We start from the raw sequence: 18,326 nt of genomic DNA on the forward strand, positions 1-18,326 counted from the left end.
GAGCTCTGCCTCCCAAACTCACCTCCGGGTTCTTGAGGGTCATCTCGATGCTGGCTGCAGGCCCAAAGCCCGTGAGGGATTTAATGTGGATCTGTGTAGGCAGAGGTCGCCTGCACTGGCAGTACACTGAAAACGCCATGGACTTCAAGTATTGAATATAGAAAACATGTTCATCCTTCATTGTCTGCAGCATGTACTGGCAAGGCACAATCTACAAGAGGCAAGCAACAGTTAGTTCAAAACCCCAGAACCCAGAGAGCTAGAAAATGAGATGGCGTAGGTTTATGACTAGAGTAGAGAGGTGGACTCTTAACTCCGAACATGGAGATGTCAAATATAACTATATCCTAATTCCTCCCAGTGAAATAAAAGCTGTACCTCAAATGCCCACCAGTCATTGGAGAAGGGTAGTATCAGTATGTCGGTGTCCTTGAAACTGTCCCACGACCCTCATACTTTAAACTTACATCTTAATGTATGCCCATCTGTAGACGATTTGACAAAGCATGCTGATCACGTGGGACACAGACTTTGAGACAATGAAAAACTACCCACAATCTCTTCTGTCCACTTTTACCTCAATCCTTTCATTCTATATGACAGCTTTTAATAAAATGATGATGAGCCATTTCAACTGTACGAAACACTTCATTTTAGAGCTAGCAAAGGTGCATGGAAATGGGCATGCGCACTCACTGCTGAGAAACAAGAACAAGCTTTTTGGAAAATGACATTCATCAGTGTCTCCATTTAAATATCCACTTTTAAACATGACTCAAGTCTGTAAAACAATGTACCAGCATGTTTACTAGGTTTCGCTTACACCAGTGGAAAAAGTGAGCACTCACCAAAAGCTGACCTATGTGAGAATGGGCAAACATGTACCATATGCTAAGCTGTGTGGCTAACCTCAGTGCCATAGTGAGAAAGTGTTTCTTATGACAAGCAGCCTATGTTAACGGGAAGAAGAACCCTGACCTTGTAATAATGAGACCGAGACAAGGGGCAGAACACACCAGGATGGGAATGGTAACTGAATGTAAAAGACGGGAGTCCTGGCGGAGCGCAGTTCTTAGAGCCTCATGGACTTGCAAGTCAAAGGACTGCGAACTCCATCTCATACAAACAGCAGCATAGAGAACAAGCCTGTGGACAGCAACCTGGAGAATGAACGAGCTTCTCATGTGCTCGGGCAAGTGGTCCAGCATCTCCGTGTAGCAGCGCATCAAGCTCAACAGCCAGAAGTTCCCGGAGCTGGAGTCCTCCTCTGCAGTGTAGGTGAAGGGGTCCACCATGTAAATGACGACAGCTGGAGGGTAGGCATGGCTGTCTGCAGAGTCAGGCTCTGTGGGGATTCCTATCCTCTCTCTTTCTGTAACACTGGAGAGAGAGAGTCAAGTGTGAGGCTCTCACAGCAAAGAAAAACTCTATCAAACAAATCAATGACGGAGCACACTGACTCCCCAGGCAACAATTTCAGATCTAATACAATGGGGTGGGTGTGTCACACACCAGGTCCAACATCTTCAAGACAAGATGGGAAACAGAAGTACAAAAACCAAAAGCTGCTGTGATGGTCAGAATTTTTGGATCTTGGGTTCTGGATTTCCAGGTGAGGGATGCTGGCTAGTAGAGCCTATGCACATGTCCCTAAATCCAAAACTGTTCAAACGCGCTTGATCCGAGCACTTCAGAGCAGGGCACTCAGCCGTGTTACTCTAAAACAGGACTTTTCTCCTTCTACTCCTGTGTTTTCTGTGTTAATGTTGCACACAAAGGTCTTATAACAACACTAGCTAACGAACTCAATAATGAGCATGTTAATTAGAAGTTCCAGCTCTTAACGTACCCATAGATCAACACAAGTCACATTTATTAGCAAGAAGGAAAGGAGCACGGTACTGGATTCTGAGACTCTTTAAGTATGTGGGTGAGGGGTGGATGTGGAGGAAGGGTACCCAAGCTAAAGCCTCACTCTGGGTTGGTGAGGAGCAAACACACCTGTCTTGTCCATCCTGTGAAGGCTGGGTGGAGCTCTGCCCAGACTCAGTGTCTCCTGGAGTTCGCTCTGTGGAACTGCCCCCAGCACTGGGGTTCTGCCCCCCCACACCACCACTGAATCCTGAGGAAGAGGTAGTGTTCATCTGAGTGATGCCTGGAGCAGAGGCAGTTGAGCCCGGTGGCCCAGGGGGGGCAGATGAACTACTTGCTGAAGGGTTTGCAGAGCTGTTGGAGGTGAATGCACTGCCAGCTGGGGGTGCTACTGAGCCTGAATTTGAAGGTAAAGACCCAGCATTCCCAGGCGTGGCTTGTCCCTGTGCTTCTGCTGGTGGGCTCTGGTGCTTAGGTGGCATCAGCAGGCCACTGTCGAGCTGCAGAGTGGCTAAATAAGGTGCTGGAAGAAGACAAACATGATCTTAGTGACCCTCAGCAGCGTCACAATGAACACCTTGAAATCTGCCACCACATTTGAATATAAACGCTTATGCATGCACATGGCTAAATGTACACAAAGCAACCTGTCAATTCTACACTCAGCTTATTGAAAGAGACAGAAAAGAAATCACCCATAACATGTTTCCTATCTGATATCCCTGAAAACTGGACCACTTTGCTGAGCCATGTATCCCATAGTCAGACAGTGCTCCATGGACATGCAGCTTTATAAGCGCTGAGGTTTTCTTCAAGCTTAAGCATCTAATACCAAGTAATGCTGCAATTTTCCAAAATGGCTATAAACACATATAACCCCAATAAGCAACTTTAAAGAATATACAACACATAAAAATCAGGATTTAGCCAGGCACGGTGGCACACACTTTAATGCCAACATTCAGAAGGCAAAGGCAAGTCTGTATAGCGAGTTCCAGGTAAGCCAGGGCTGCACAGAGAGACCCTGCCCAGCACACAAAAACCTAACATCAAGAGCCAAGAAACAAAATGCTGGACTTGCTGGGCAGGTAAGGGAAAGGACTGTCCTACTTTATCTCCAACTGTCCTGTGCCAAACACTTTCCCACTTACCTAGGTGATGGCGGCAAACTTGAGCATAAAGTTTGAGTCTGGAATGATTGTCATTCTCCTCGCTGCTCCAAGGCTGGTTAAACCACTCGCTCACAAACTCCTCTGTCAGCTTCTGGGCCACAGTCTTCCCCACACGCATGATCCCATCACGGAGCACTTTGCAGATGGGCTTGTGCTGTCCCAGCCGACACATCTGTCAGCACACAAGACGGTCACTGACAGCAACCATCCTTCACAGATGCATGTGAGCACTTCCTTTTTCCTCTTAGGTCACCAAATGCAAGAAAACCAGCAATAGCAGCTGGCCTTCCCTGGCAGACATTGTCCCCTCAAACTGCTCTGTCCTTCCAACCCTGGTGAGACCCTTTAAACAGGCCGAGCTGCTGCTCCAGCACGCATGCTGACCACTTTTTAAGAGTCAGAAGTAGAGACACTTCTCTTCAGGATACTCAAGGGGGCGTGTTGGGTCACAGAATCAACTATGAGAAGGGAGAAGGGAGCTTTCTGCTTGGCCGGGATGTTTCCCTTACTAGAGCTGCTGAGGTAAAGGGCTCCCCATGCTGGTTAGTTTTGACACAAACCTAGACATGTCTGGGATGAGGGAATCTCAACAGAGGAATTGCCTCCATCAGACTGGCCTGTGGGGCATTTCTTGCTAATGATGGATGTGTGAGGGCCTAGCCCACTGTGGGGGCTGCATAAAAAGGTAGCTGAGCAAGCCAGAGAAAGGGAACCAGCAAGCAGCACTCCTCCATGGCCTCTGCTTCAGTTCCTGCCACCAGGTTCCTGCCCTGACTTCCCTCCAGGATGGACTCTAGCCTGTGCTGAAACAAACCCTTTCCTCCCAATGCTGCTTTTGGTCAGGGTTTTATCACAACAGAAAGCAGACTAGGAGAGCTGAGCAGGCCAACCCTCCCAGAGGACACCTCCATGCAGGAAGGGACTACTGTCTGCAGGCTCCTTAAGAGCCAAACTGATAATCAGACCCAGTAAGCTGCAAGCTCTGGAACAAGTGGAAGGTCATTCAAGCTGTCGGTGATGGCTTCATTATGACTTAACAGGGCTTTACACCCACAGACCAGGCAATGGTCAAAGTGGACATGTCCAAGGGTTTCTTCCGTGGCTTAACAAATGCCAATGCACTGTATGTTGGCATCTTCTCAGTTCACCCAGACACTGTTCACAGATAGTGAGCCCTGTTCTAGAATACATCTGAATGCTATGTTCTTTACGGACACTTCTGCAGTTGCGTGTGAGGAAAGACAGCAGCAGCAGTGAAGGGTAATGGCTCTTGGCTATTAACTCTGTATTTGGCTCTGTGTTTCTCATTTAACAAGACGGTCACATCTACAGTGCTCATAGGTGCCAGGCAGCATTCTAAGCATTTTAGCCAATACTGGTTTCACTTCACACTGCCAACACACAAGCACTGGGACTACAAGTGCAGGGCGTGTGTACTTTGGCAACAAACATACATGCACCTGCCATTCAAAGATCCAGGAGTCAAACTTTTCAGAACTAAAGATGCAAAACTATGTTGCTGGTTTTCATATTAATATAGTCACCATATTTTTAATCTATATCAAAATTTTAGCATTAGGATGAATGTAGTGTTAAAACTCAACAGAAGCATGATCCATTAAATTTATCCTTCATCCAGACAATTCCAAGGTAAGTGTTTTAGTACTACTTCCAAGAACTCCTCCAGCCCAAACATAAGCACAAAGCACATGCTGCCTCCTGGGTTTAAGGCCCTCCCTCCCCCCAGTCAGCATGTGCCTGCAGACTCTGAGCTAGTAAGTGGAAACCCTTGAATGGCATTTTAGGCGTGTAATAAGGCCGGCCTTCTTAATCTAATAAATACAAAGTCTTGGGGAAGCAATGTTCCTCCAGAAAGCAAAACAAAGACAGATAAGAGACTAACTCTACACTTGTTTATAAATGCTCTTTGAGATCCACCTCCAGGTTCAATCCTTCAGTACAGCCAGATGCAGGCTCCATGCCAAGAAGGTAGCCCCCACAACTTGCTTACCTCATATACAGCACTCAAGTCCCTGAAGAAAGTTTTGGCTCCTTCGAGCAAGGCCTCATTTTCTGGACACACCACAATATAAGCAACATCACGGTGGCCCCCATAGGGCTCCAAGAGCAGCCTCTCCCAGAAGGGCAAGGAGAAGGGTGAGATGGTCAGGAACTCCTTGTCATAGCCCACCAGCAGAGTGGGGATGGGCAATGGCTCAGGTGACTCTTCTGAACCTGCAATGACATTGCTGTTGAGGAAGGAACATGGGTCTCTCTCTCTTTCCACACTAGACAGTTCTGATGTTCTGAGCCATGGGGGCCTTTACATGCTTTTCAGTGCTCCTGCAATCAGCTCACTAAAGTGGGCTCCAATGAAGAGCCTCACAAGACGCAGAACGTCTCAGAAAGTCCGAGGAGAGCAGGCAGAAGGCAGCAGGCAGAAGGCAGCAAACCCGGTTTACTCTGCAGGCAGTGCTGCTCCAGTGTGCTTTAGCACAACGTACCATCCTTGCCATGGAGCAGGAGGCAGAGTAGAGGCGCGAGCCCAGGCGGCAGGCACAGTGGCTGAGGCAGAGCTCCTTTAGGAAACCTAAAAGTGCCTGAGGCAAAGGCTCCCCCTGATGGGGTGGGGGGGGAGGGGACAGGTCTTACAGCAAGCAGAGCACCGAGGCGAGGCGTAGGGAGGTCAGGAGCACTCAAGACTCACCATAGGTCCCACGTCCCGCCATCTTATGAAACTGCTGCCAGGTGAGCGGTCCCTGCACATGCTGGATGTTCTCCCAGGTCCTGCCTGTGCGCTTCTTCTGGATAGCATCCTGTAGAAAGGGCTGCAGCGACAGCAGCATGCGCACCACATCTTGGGAAGAGAGCATACTTGTGTCCAGCACTGTGGGAGGAGAGAGGAGCAGAGGACAAGGAGGTGAGGGCAGCACTCTCTCTCCTCCATGCCATCCAGGGTCTCGGCTACAAGAGATGGACAACCTGGGAGCCAAGAGGGCAGGTCTTCCCAATGAAGAAAACAACCAGGAACTTGTAAGAGGGTGGAGAGGGAAGAGGGTCACACTGTATGGAAGAGTCAATAGAAAACTGTATAAAAGGAGGGAGAAGAGAAGTCTCATTTCTCTAACCATGGGAACCTTTTTCCAAGATCTCCCACAAGACAGAGGCACAAAGGTCCCTTAGTTACCATGTTCCTTTCTTTTCCACACATCGATGTCTTGAGGATATGGGGACAGAAAGGAAGAGACCTTGAAAAACTCACCAAGTATCCTCATAAAACACTGAATGCATAAAGAGAAGAGGACCTTTGCCACAGCACCATAGAACATCTGTATGCAGACAGGAAAGGACAGCCCTCACTGCCAGAGAGAAGCATCCTTCCACTGTCCCTCACCCTGCCAAGTGTTTTCAACCACGTATTTGAAGGCCCTGAGCCAGAGTCACCGAGAGCTGTGCATCCACAGTGTGCGTGTGGCTGCCGCTTCTTGGCCAGGAGGGTCCACAACATTCCTCAGTCTCCGAAAGGTCAGACTCCACAGGGCAGGACCCTCAGGCCTCTTCTCTGGCTGATTAGAAAAGAGACTGGCCAGTAATCTAAGATGTAGCTACCAACTATATTAGAAACTGGAGGCACTCACGATTCTTAGGACATTTATAGGTGTGTCCACAGCTTCACACTGGTCATCCAGCAGAGTTTTGCTTGGTTTCTTCATTGTGAAATAAATCAATCCAGAAAATTCCATAAATAAACACGGATGCCAGTGTTTCCTAAAAACTGAAAGATCTGGCCGAGCAGAAGGAAGAGCCTTATGTGCTGGCCTGGCCATGGCTTGCCAGAGCCCAGTCAAGTGGCAGGGGTGCCCTCACCTCCTCACCAGCGGCCTGCCCAGGACTGACAAGGCGGTGCTAACTGCCTTGACCTTTCTGCTTGTCTCTTTTCTACTCACAGTAAAGAACTACATCAAGCACTTCCCGAATCTGAGCCTCCACCCAAAGTGGGCAGGGAGGGACCAGAGCGAGCATAGATTCAAGGCCACAGGAGCACAAGGGTCTCCTGTAAATGCTGCCCGAGTGTGCAAAGCATGGTGTTTTGACAAATTCCAACTGAAGGCATCACTTTCTGTACGTCTGTCCGCCCCACTGCAGCAAATCAGCTACTTTTAGTCATCTTAGCTTCCCAGACTTGCTCTGCAGTAAGAAGGACAATTCCTCCCATGGAAGGCCACACTGTATGGACAGACACTTCCCAGCCCCACCCACCCCTAAGCTGACCATGCAGCACTTCAGATCTTTACTTTTTAAATTCATTCAGTAGGTATTAATGGAGGGCCTGCCAAGTGAAGGCCACTATCGAAGTGAAGCGGAACTCTTGAGGCTGTCTCCAGGAGGCGCTACTGCTTGTCTACTCCTCAGTAGTCCTGGGCCCCTAGTCCTCTGCGTCTGCCCTCCTGTCAGACTGTCTTTCCACACTCCAGTCTGTATCTAGGAGTTAGCTATACCCTTCCCTCCTGCAACACTGAGAGCTGTTCAAAGACAGGGTGGTAATGCTCATTCCCACCCTCCAGGCTGACCTCTTCCCTCTACTCTAGCGTGCTCAGAAGCCACAGTTAATCACTTAGGTGTTCTGGACTGTTGGCTGGCCCCTGACCCCAGCCTCCACACTGCCCCCACTGCCCAGGGCTCCTCTAAGCCTTCTTCGTGCACAGGGGGCTTCCGTGTGCCTGGCTACAGTCATCACCACATGCCAACCTTAGCCTTCTGGACTTCAGCCCCAAGTCCTGACACTTCCACCCAGACTACTCACAAGGAATCCTTAAAGCTCCATTCATGGCTGCTTTCTCCAGGCTGGCCTTCCTTCAGGGTCCAACCCCAGGAATCCTCATGAACACCTGCCTATGCTTAGCAACAAGCTCCATGTCCCGCACTACTCCCTAGATAGCTCTGAAGTGTGCCTACTTCTTTTCGAAAGCAAGCTACTACTTATTTTCTCTTTATTCTCTATTTCTTTTATTAAAATATTTTAAAGTTGGAGCTAGAGAGATGGTTCAGCAGTTAAGAGCACTTTTCTTGGAGAGGATGGGGCTCAAGTCCCAGCAATGACATCTATAATTACAGCTCCAGGGGATCCAACACCCTCTTCTGACCTCTGTGGGCACCAAGCATGGACACGATGCACATGCAAGCAAAACGTCCATATATAAAAATCTAAATGGAAAAGATGTGTTACGTGCATACAAGTGTGCCTGTATGTGGGTACCAGCACAAGGGTGTAGGTGTCCAGAGAGTGCAGATGAGGGAACCAGATCCCCTGGGGCTATAGTCACAGGCATTTGTGGGTATCTTTATGTAGGTGATGAGAACCCAACTCAGGTCCTTTACCTGGGGAGCACAGGCTCTCCCTCCTGTACTCTTTTTAAAGGTTTTCTGAGGCAGGGTCTCACTATATAGCCTTACTAGCCTGGAACTTGCTATGTAGACCAGGCTGACCTGAAATTCACAGAGATCTCCCTGCCTTTCCCTCCCAAGCACAAGTATAAGCTCCTAACCACTAAGCTACCTCTCCAGCCCCAACCAACTGGTTTCCATTTGGTTTTCCCACATCTGTCCTTGGCATTTTCTCATCCTCATCAGACATTATGGTCAGAATATGACCTTTGCTATCTTTTTAAAAATACTTTTCATGATTGATTATCTTTCATACTCTTTGGATAAAGCCTCCACCCAGCTGTGGCCTGTACTTCTCACTTCCTTGTAGTTCCCTGTGGGGCACAAGCTTCACAGAGCTCAGTGTGCCACTGTGAAACCTCATTGCAATTGCTGCTGCCTCTTCAAGTGGAGCCCCAAACTCCCCACAGGGGTCAGGGGTGGGAGGGCTCTGCTTGTGTTTCCTGTGTGGTTATTTAATATGTAATGTTCACTTTTCCAAACAGATCACAAAGTCCATGAAGGCAGGTGATCTCTCTCGGTCACCATTTCATGTCCCATGTGTCTGTCAGAGTAGAGCGGGTGCTACTCAGCCTTTGTAGAGCCCAGCTCCAAGAAATTCTTATCAGCTGGAGGTAGGTCTCCCTTATGCCCAAGTGCTAGGGACTGAAGCATGGGCTTCTACCACCAAGCTAGACTATGGGCCAATGGGCACTTTTCATTAGCACACGCACCTGGGATGTGCCCCAGGAACTACAATAAAATCAAATGTGGTCACTGTCCCAAGAGATCACCACACTGAGAAATCAGCAGAAAAAAGTACTCAGGACACATGTGGCTGTTTTCAAGGCAGAGAAGGATGACTGGGTGTAGTGGGTAGCCATCCCAGCATTGGCCTGGAAGTTCCAACCCCCACTGAGGCTTCGGTAATGGTCACGCCCACAAGGCGGGGCAGAGGAGGAAGCGGAAGACGAAGGATCGGGAAGAGCTCTGTCTCTTGGTTCCCGGACTCTGGACGCTGGAGGTAGACCGAGCAGAGTTCTCCAGAGAACACCGCCGGACTGCGCTATACCCTTGCCAGACCCTGTAACCTACCCCTTCATTTGTAAGTTACCCCACAAAATAAACCTCCCTTTTAACTACGTGGAGTGGCCTTAATAATTTAACCAATAACTGGGTACCCGGATGCAGGAACACTGATCATCAGTTTTATATCCTCAGCCACTTTGATACTCGGCAGCCACGGGCTGCTGACATGCACTGCTTGTTTGTGATTTAATGTAACAGAAAAGTTTCAGGAGGCAATTACTTCTCTCCAAAAGCTTCAGCAGAAGATACCCCCACCCCTCCAATGCAAAGGAAATCAGCATGGCCTCACTTCCAGTCCTTTAGATTTAAATCTTACATTGTTGTGATGTAGTAAAGAAAGCTTCTAAGTTATCATTTGCACCAAGGTAACTTCTCATGTTATTTGCACTCTGGGATACCTACCATTGCTGTGAGGCCAGCAGTGTACGGTGGCACTTCTCACCAGGGCCTCGTCCACTTTCCCGCCTGTGGGGTTATCCACATACTGCCGCCCCTGCTCCAGTGCATTGAAGCACTCTGTCCAGTAATCGTTGTTATCGGCCTGCACCCGGTCATAAGTCCAGCTCACGCAGGGGAGTGCGTGGCGACTGTTGGAGGCGATGTAATCCAGGAAGCTGAGAGAAGCGAAGGGCTGCGTGTGCTGATTCTGGAGGAGGAGGAGGAGGCTTATGGGGGGTTCTGGGGATTTCCGGGCTCCCTCCAGTTGAGGAAGAAAGGTGGACTGACACATCATTAAGCGCCTCTCTGCAGCTTGGCCGATATCAGAATTCTTCCCAAAAATATCCAACTCGTCTTCAAGGAAGAGTCCTGAATTGTAGCCAAGTTTGCGGTTCATGATGGCACTGAACCCGCAGGTGCAGCGGTACTGGTCCTCCTTGGAGGAGTCGGGGATATACAGCCCCACGTCTGCCCCTTTGATGTTCATGTTGCAGGCGCAGATGCAACAGCTGTCAAAGTTCCTGTCCTTGAAGACGTTCATCACGGAGTCCGACAGAATCAGGGTGACATAGAGACTGTGGGCCTCAGGAATCGGCTGCATGGTGGCAGGCTCCACAGAGTTAAGGGGCCTCGTGGTAGAGGGGGTGGAGGCTGGTGACCCCTGGTCAGTGCTGTCGTATTTCACAGACCCTTGGCCACTAGCAGTGCCCCCTCCTCTGGGAGTTCTTGGAGTCCTGGGGGTTCGTGGTGTAGGGACAGAGAATCGAGGGGTAGCTGGAGATGGGAGGACTCCGGCCCCACTGTTGCTGGCAGGGGCGGTGCTGTTCAGCGTCACAGGCGTGTTCATCTGTGGTGTGTTCAGATAGTCTGGATCTGCGAGGCTCCCAACACTAGGCACATTACTGTAACAGACACTGGTATCAGTGAGGAAAGACAGCAGCCACAACCTTCACAGCCCACACCACAGCCCTGCACTGACCATCTGGACATGCAATTTTCTCTTCAAAAACAAAAGGAAAAAACAGGGAGAGAGGAGAGGAAGAAGAGAGGAGTGCAGAAGAACATGAGAACCAACACACGAGAACACACACACACACAGCACTTCCTTTCCACATAATCCAGACTAGACAGTCCACATCTTGTGAGGGTGGGCTGGAATGCTTCAGGGTGGTGTTTTCATTGACTCTGCAACTTCATCTCTGTCAGTTTGGAAACCGAGAGCCTGCCTGTGTACCTTTCTCTAAGGCTATCACTCTGTAATGATACTGAAGTAGCTGTAACCAAATACACATTCAAATGTGGTGCTTTCTTAACTGGCAGAAGGCAGCCCTAGCCAGGCTTGCATGTTCCCAGTATCATGTGGCTGCTGTGCCCATCTGCCTGTTCTGCAGAGGGGTTAGTGTCATTCAGCAGTCACTGGGAAGGATGCACAGATTCTGGTCCCAGGCACAGAGAGATTCCTTGGGTTTTCTTTCAGTCTCCTTCATCTTTCAATGTTATGTATTACATAAATCACTCTCATTCCTGAGACAGACAGGGCTGTTTATCTCATAAGCACTGGCTTGGGGGGAGAGCAGGTAGGCAGGAAACAAGACCATGTCTGCACCACTAGAACACATCCTCAATTGACTCCCACAGACCCAGAGATAGTGTACAAGCCCACTCTGCACTTGGAAGACATCAGAGACAGCAAGTTTTTCAGCCCTGATGACTCTTTTCGACACATGAACCTAGTGCTTACCATGATGTTCCTTGGTGAGTTACCCATCCATTCATTTACACAAGTCACTTCCCTATAATGTTTTAGAACCTACACCACTGGCCCAGACAATGTGTAAACCCTGACACACAGGGGTATCTTGGGTACAGACAAAAGCTGACAAAGAAATTGAACAGTGCAATAAATACCCATCTGCACACTCATCAGGCTCCTTGTAAGTTTTCCTGTTCAACAAAATTCTAAAATGATTCTGCAGGTTTGGATCAAAAATGAACCATGACTGCTAAGTGAAAATCTAAGTATTCAGTTGATCCCTAGATGGCAAACACTTCATCTTATTTAGCAGCCCCATTTCCCCTGTTCATTAAGAATGGACTAAAACCAACCCTGTGTGAGAAGTGGGACAGTCAGCAGAGAAAAAGAAAAGTTGTAGGACACACAGCAGACCTGAAGCAAGTGTCAGCAAGTGTACTGGGTGTACCAAATGAGTGTGGTGGGCATTGGGGGGCACACTGACAGTGCAGAGCCGTGCTGTTCAGTAATGCAACCCCCAGACCTAGTGCTGCGTCTGAATGAAGCACACTAAGAACCCACCAGCCACATGGAAAGTGGCCAAGGCTGCCCACAGCCGTACCATTAGACTGTGTGCATGTAAAGCACCTCCCTGCATGATAGTGCTCTGCAGCACCGCCAGCCTCATCTTTGGTTCAGAAGACACATGCAATGGGTGAGAACGAGGACCCAGACTAAAACCCATCACAGCCTGTCCTGGGAACCTGTGAGTACAGGAGAGTTTAAAGTGCTGAGCAGCTCCTGGTGTCATGAATGGCCATCAGGGCCCAAGTGTGCCTGGGGTGTCTGGTACTGGTGTCCCAGGCCTCGTTCAGAAGCCAGAGCCAACCGGAGCTGGGCAGCAGCCCAGGCTAGCCACTGGCAGGGGGCAGCTTCACAGTTCTCTCCCCTCCTCAGTCCACAGCCGTTAGCTGCTGGAGCTTTCCCAAGCACTGGGCACAGTCAGAGCAGAACAGTCCCATTTTAAGGAGTGGAAGATCAGGATACAGGGGTCCTTTAAGTCCACACACAGACTTTTCAAAAGGCAGGACTGTCGTATGGCCCAGTGGCTCTGGCTTCCAAGTCCAGAGTCCTTCTGTCACACTTCCACCCCAGTTCCTCATTCTGGCACTGACTACAAAATCTGCTGGGGTCTGTCACTGAATTACAGCTGTGGCCTACAGAGGAGTCCTGAACCACAAATTTGTTTCACTGGCTCAAAGGCTTATCATAGAATTAGCTGCTAACATTTTAAAATAAGACGCTATGTATTAAGTCTCACTCCTGACAACTGTCCCTCAGAAGGGGCATGTGCTGGAGCCCACTCACCTCTCCAGCCCCCACAGTGAGACCCAGCAAGCAACCAACACTCACCTGCTCATTTGTCCTCCTGGGACTTGGCCAGGGTTCACATTAGCATTTGTAAATTTTGCTTTCTCTGACTAAGGAGTTATTTATCTCAGAGAAAGCAGAGTCTGCACTGCTGATACAAATACAAATATTTCTCCGGGCAACACGAGACATCTAAGTCTCCATAAATGTCTCCCTGCACTTTCCCCAAGTCACACCTCAATCTGTTGCCGCTTTCCCCAATTATAAACTGTCTTTTAAAATATCACGCTGAAATCATTACCTTACACAAATCAAAGCCCCTCTCACCACCAAAAACTATCAGCAACTCCAAATGCCAATTCTACTGCAAACACCGGCTTAGCCTGATATGTAGCTCTCTGAAATAATCTTAGTTTGTCTGTCTATAGAAAATTTCATTTAAAAATAAACCCACATTTTCCCACACAAGACAACATGCTCAAAAAGCAGGAATGGCCAAGAAAGCAGTCTCAGAGGGTAAGCTACGGTCGCCTGTGACAAGTACTTAGAAATGGTAAGGTGGTAACACATGCAGTAACTGGCAGAGTCCCCCCACGTACTTGTAACCGTCTCTAATGGAAGCGGCTGCAGGGGGCATGGGCAGCTGTTCCATTTTAGGAGGGACTGCCCAGGAAGGCCGGAACAGACAGGCATCAGGTGTCTTCAGAGGCAGGAGGCAATGGCTCGGTAGCGTCTTCAGTGGAGCAAACATGGAGGATCCCACAAAAGGCTGGAACTGTGGCACTCTGTGCACGAATGAAAAGTCCTGTGACAACAAAATGGAGTTGGTATTAATGCTGACAAACTGGAACCAGCCAGAGCTGCTCAGTATTTCATAAAGCACAGGCACAGAATCTACTGTCATTCACTAGTTCTCTATGGTGATAAGGCCAAAAAAGATCTCCTGCCAACATTGTTACAGTGGTCATAGTGACTACACTAGTGATGAGCTCCAGGTTCGGAGCCCTCATGAGCTTGTGCGCGGCACATACAGCGCTACTCTGAAGGCGGTACGGGGCCCACTGGAAGCTGCCCTGCAGTTGGGAGCTAATGTACTGGTTATTACCTTGATCTCCTCTGGCTTGGGACTCCCTAAGCCATCTTCCACTTCCATCCTGAACTCCGTGAGGTGTGCGGGTACCACACTGACCACAGGACTCTCCATCATGCCCAGTGCAGTCACTGTCTCTGAACTTACTCCGTCTTTATAACTCATCACAGGAGAAAAGGCAGGGTGCTGCTCCAATGACGGAGGGGTGGGGAACATCCTTTGCAAGTCTGCGACTGCTAAGAACAAAATTGCAAGTGCATCTCAACAGCAAGACTCCAGGCACAAGGGATGTCAACACAGGTCACCCTCGGGCAGCCACACTTCCCTGGGACTTTCCCACCCTTTGCCAGTGCTGCACGACATGGTATCATGACAACGAGGTGAACAAGGTCTTCAGAGTGTAAGTTTTCCTCAATAACTGATTCTCTGAAAACACTAAAGGAGACCAGTTAAGCAGAAAGTGGGAGCAATTCAGCAACATTATGAAAAACTGTTTCCAGTTGTTTTTTAAATATTACAGAAAATCAAGGCTATTTAGAGGCAGGATGGGGTTTGGTGTCATTGAATCCTACAGTCCTGCTCTTCTGGGGCACTGATGCCACACTGTCGTCTTTCTAGACTGATATTAAAGCTTTACACTTAGGATTAGTCTACTACCCAGGGCAGGGCACACAGTGTGAGGACACTCAGGGCCGGAAAGCAGTTTGCTGTCAGTGCTTCCCAAGCCTGTGAACATCCCTGGGCTCTGTCCCCAGCAGGGAAGGAAGGACAGTATCAAAGTATCTACAACAGCTCACTAATGGGCTGGTTAAGGTTCTAATTCCTAAAAGCAAGCTGCGCCAAATACAATACAAGTGTGCTTACAAAGCACGGCCACTAGGTGGTGTCCTGTATTTGGAAGTGGGAGTTGGTGACTTGTTAGCACTTTGGATGTCCCCATTTCCTATGCTATTGTCTTTCTTGAAGCGCCAACATTTAACTAAGCTCTTATCTGGAACCTAGCCCTTAAGCAGGAATTAATACGGAACAATGACTTGACTGTGCCCTGGCTGCAGCATCTGGAAGAGCTGGATCCACACTCTCCAGATAGAGCTCAACTATGTCTGAAACACATCCTCCTCAGGGTCTCTCCCACCAAAGAGCCTCAGTCTCCCTTAGATGTGTGAGTTGTCTGCTACACACACACACACACACACACACACACACACACACACACACACACACAATGTTTTTCTAGATGTGTGAGTTTTAACAGACTTGCTTGCTTGCCTTTGGGACAAGGGAACTTCCAATAGCTTCAGTACACAGAGGCAGAAAACAGACACCCTGGAGCGAGTCACAGGTGGTTGTGAGCTACCCATTAGAACCTTTAGCTCCCCTTGCTGTCTATAGTAAAATTTACATAGGATTTGATATGGTGCCTGCTCCAGTGAAGGAGAAAGCTCCCCAAGTTGATGGCCAAGATACCACTTGCAAGGAACTTGTAAGGAACGTAGAAATGTTTACAAGTAGGAAGGCCAGCCAAGCCAACTATTTGAAACCCTATATACAAGTTACTAACCTAAAGCAGGAGAAAGGCCTCCAATAAAATCAATATACTGTATTCAAACAAAGGGGAAGATTACTGTAGGGTTAGGGCTAACTTGAGAAATATACCCAATACCTCTACCATTTCCCCAAGCCAAAGAGCAATAACTCTAAGATTAAAGCATAATCTCTTAGAGTCAAAATATTAAGCTTCCGACTATGATAAAAGATTTCTAACCACCACCACCCCCACACACACCCCCAAAATGGCTACAGAGAAGGAGTCTCTATTTGAGGAGAGATACAGACCAGTGAGAGGAGGGCAGGATGGATGGGAAGGGTTGTGAGGGAAAATAGACCAACGTGTGTGTATTTCCATAACGGAGCTCATTTCTCTGTACACTAACTTTAAAACTGAATGGTGGCCAAGCCTTTAATCCCAGCACTGCTGAGGCCTCAGGAGGCAGGGGCTGGCAGATCTCTGAGTTCAAAGCCATTCTGGTCTACACAGCAAGTTCCCGAGCAGCCAGGGTTACATAGTGAGACCCTCTAAACAAACAAAATTACAGAGGCTGAAGAGATGGTTCAGTGGTTAAGAGAACTGGCTGCTCTTGCAGAGGACCCAGGTTCGGTTCCCAGCACCCACACGGAAACTCACAACTGTCTGTAATTTCAGCTTCAGGGGATCCAATACCTCTGGCCTCCAAGGTCACCTGTAGTCATGTGTGTACACATACAAACAACTAAAGTAGTAAAAATAAAATCTTATTAAAAGCTAAAATACATAAATAAATAGATGTTTTAAATTTCCTGTAAGAAACATGGTAAGTTTATTTGTGCTGAGGCCACCTGCCTTACTAATAATGCTAGCTACTAAAGTCATAGCCCTGTTTTCAAAGCCTCCGGCACCCTGCTCATTTTCATAAAGGCAAAATATAATTTCATCTGCCACAGGCTCACTTGACAAAGCACTCTCCACTATTCTTACCATTAGATAGTTCTAAGGGAGACGATCCTCAGTCCCCACCCATACCTTACTGAGTCCACCTCCCCCTGCACACTAATGAGAACACACAGTGCCAAGTGCATACTTTACCACGTGCATCTGAACACAGGGGAGTGAGGCTGGCACACTGGTGTCCACCTCCCAACTAGGGCTTCACTGCACTGAAAACACTCCTAGACACAGCTCTAAGAGTAGGCCCAGGGAAGAAAGTAGAAAGCCCAAGAAACCACCACCAGGCCTCCATACAGAGAATTGGCTGGCACCACACCGTTCCTAGAAAAAGGAATGGGCAACTACATGAAGGACTGGAGAGGCTGTGTCCTGCCTTTCCTCCCAGCTGCCCTGCACCCTCCAACCTTACCCCAAGCCACTGGCTTCTTTCTCAGGATCCCTCTGCCCCAGAGCACAGAGCAGAAGCCAATGTACAATAAGCATTCCTCAAGAATTGAACTGAATGGTCCAATTCTTTCTTTTTGCCTTCTCTAGGACTCATTCTTCAAAAAGATATGATTTCAAAGAAATTCATAGGCAACTGGTCTGTTCAGTGTATTGATTCTTCATTGTTACATATACAAATTAGTAATAGTTGATCTTTCACTCTATGCATTAGCCAAAAGGGGCTACTGGGCATTCAGAACAGAACAGAACTGGACCAAACTGAGACCAACAGCTGTATGTGTAAAACATGCAGTTCCAGAGAGCGCCCAGGAAGTGTTCAATGATTTTTCATACTTGGTTACATTGAAAAGGACACTTGATCCATTAAGCTCAGTAGAAATTCATGAACAGAAGTCCTTCTGTGGGGTGTCCTAAGTGGATGTACAAACGTGGCCCTGGCTTTCCCTCTCTGTACTCTGCTGGGCAGTGCCCCTGCTAGTGGACACTGTATTCCACAGCTGCTCAGCAGTCAGGAGAGCTGAGTGAAATGAAACAGAGCACACTGCTTGCACCGCCGCTGCTGAGGGCAAACGTGTATGTAGGCCTTTGTCTGTGTCTGCTCTGTCCCTTCACTGGTACAGAGTCACATATGTCTTGTCCTCCATCTTTCTGGCTCTTTACTTCCGGCCTACATTTTAACTCATTTTTACAACCTGAACTCTACCATCAGATTCTGAGTCCATTTTTTCAAAACTCATCGCCTTTTAAATAAAAATAAAATGACAGCACATAGTCTAACCACGACACTGCAGGAGGGTAGCAGTAAGTGGATAGCCTCGGCTACATCTCCAGACACTGCAATGTGTCCTGTGTGCCCTCAAAGAAAGGAATAATTGGTTTAGCACATGCAAAGTCCTCCCTCACCTGACCTACCTATATGTACATTTGTCTTGCATATGAAATTGCATGTTGGTAAAATTCTACAGTACAGAGTAATGAAAAAAGAAAAATGTCTAATTTTAAAAAGTACAGCAACTGGCTGGCCATCGTTATCCATTTCCATCCATATCATGCTGGAGAAAGCTTTGCTATTTTAAAAAGCTCTGGATCTACTTAAACTGTCAAAACCCCATTTCTGTACGTGTCCCACTTCTACACGTACGGGTTCATAAAACTTCTGGGCTCATCCTGTGACATGGTGGTTTCCCTTTGATTGTTCTCATTAGC

The 18,326-nt window shown here is 48.2% G+C and overlaps 1 protein-coding gene across 4 annotated transcripts in view; it reads right to left on the minus strand.

Moving 5' to 3' along the window:
• Med13l (mediator complex subunit 13L) overlaps window positions 1-18,326 on the minus strand; it is a 222,319-nt gene that overhangs the window by 14,403 nt on the left and 189,590 nt on the right. For 3 of the 4 annotated variants that reach the window (XM_036171624.1, XM_036171623.1, XM_036171621.1), the window contains 9 exons: window positions 14,204-14,424; window positions 13,698-13,903; window positions 9,960-10,897; window positions 5,752-5,931; window positions 5,056-5,279; window positions 3,024-3,216; window positions 2,002-2,395; window positions 1,161-1,380; window positions 23-211 (listed from right to left, as the gene is read on the minus strand). In XM_036171624.1, the coding sequence (XP_036027517.1) occupies window positions 23-211; window positions 1,161-1,380; window positions 2,002-2,395; window positions 3,024-3,216; window positions 5,056-5,279; window positions 5,752-5,931; window positions 9,960-10,897; window positions 13,698-13,903; window positions 14,204-14,424 (2,765 nt within the window). The remainder of the gene's footprint in view (window positions 1-22; window positions 212-1,160; window positions 1,381-2,001; window positions 2,396-3,023; window positions 3,217-5,055; window positions 5,280-5,751; window positions 5,932-9,959; window positions 10,898-13,697; window positions 13,904-14,203; window positions 14,425-18,326) is intronic. The other variant, XM_036171622.1, reaches the window with a different exon arrangement.

This window comes from Onychomys torridus, chromosome 22 (assembly GCF_903995425.1).
Source record: "Onychomys torridus chromosome 22, mOncTor1.1, whole genome shotgun sequence".
NCBI classification, from domain to species: Eukaryota; Metazoa; Chordata; class Mammalia; order Rodentia; family Cricetidae; genus Onychomys; species Onychomys torridus.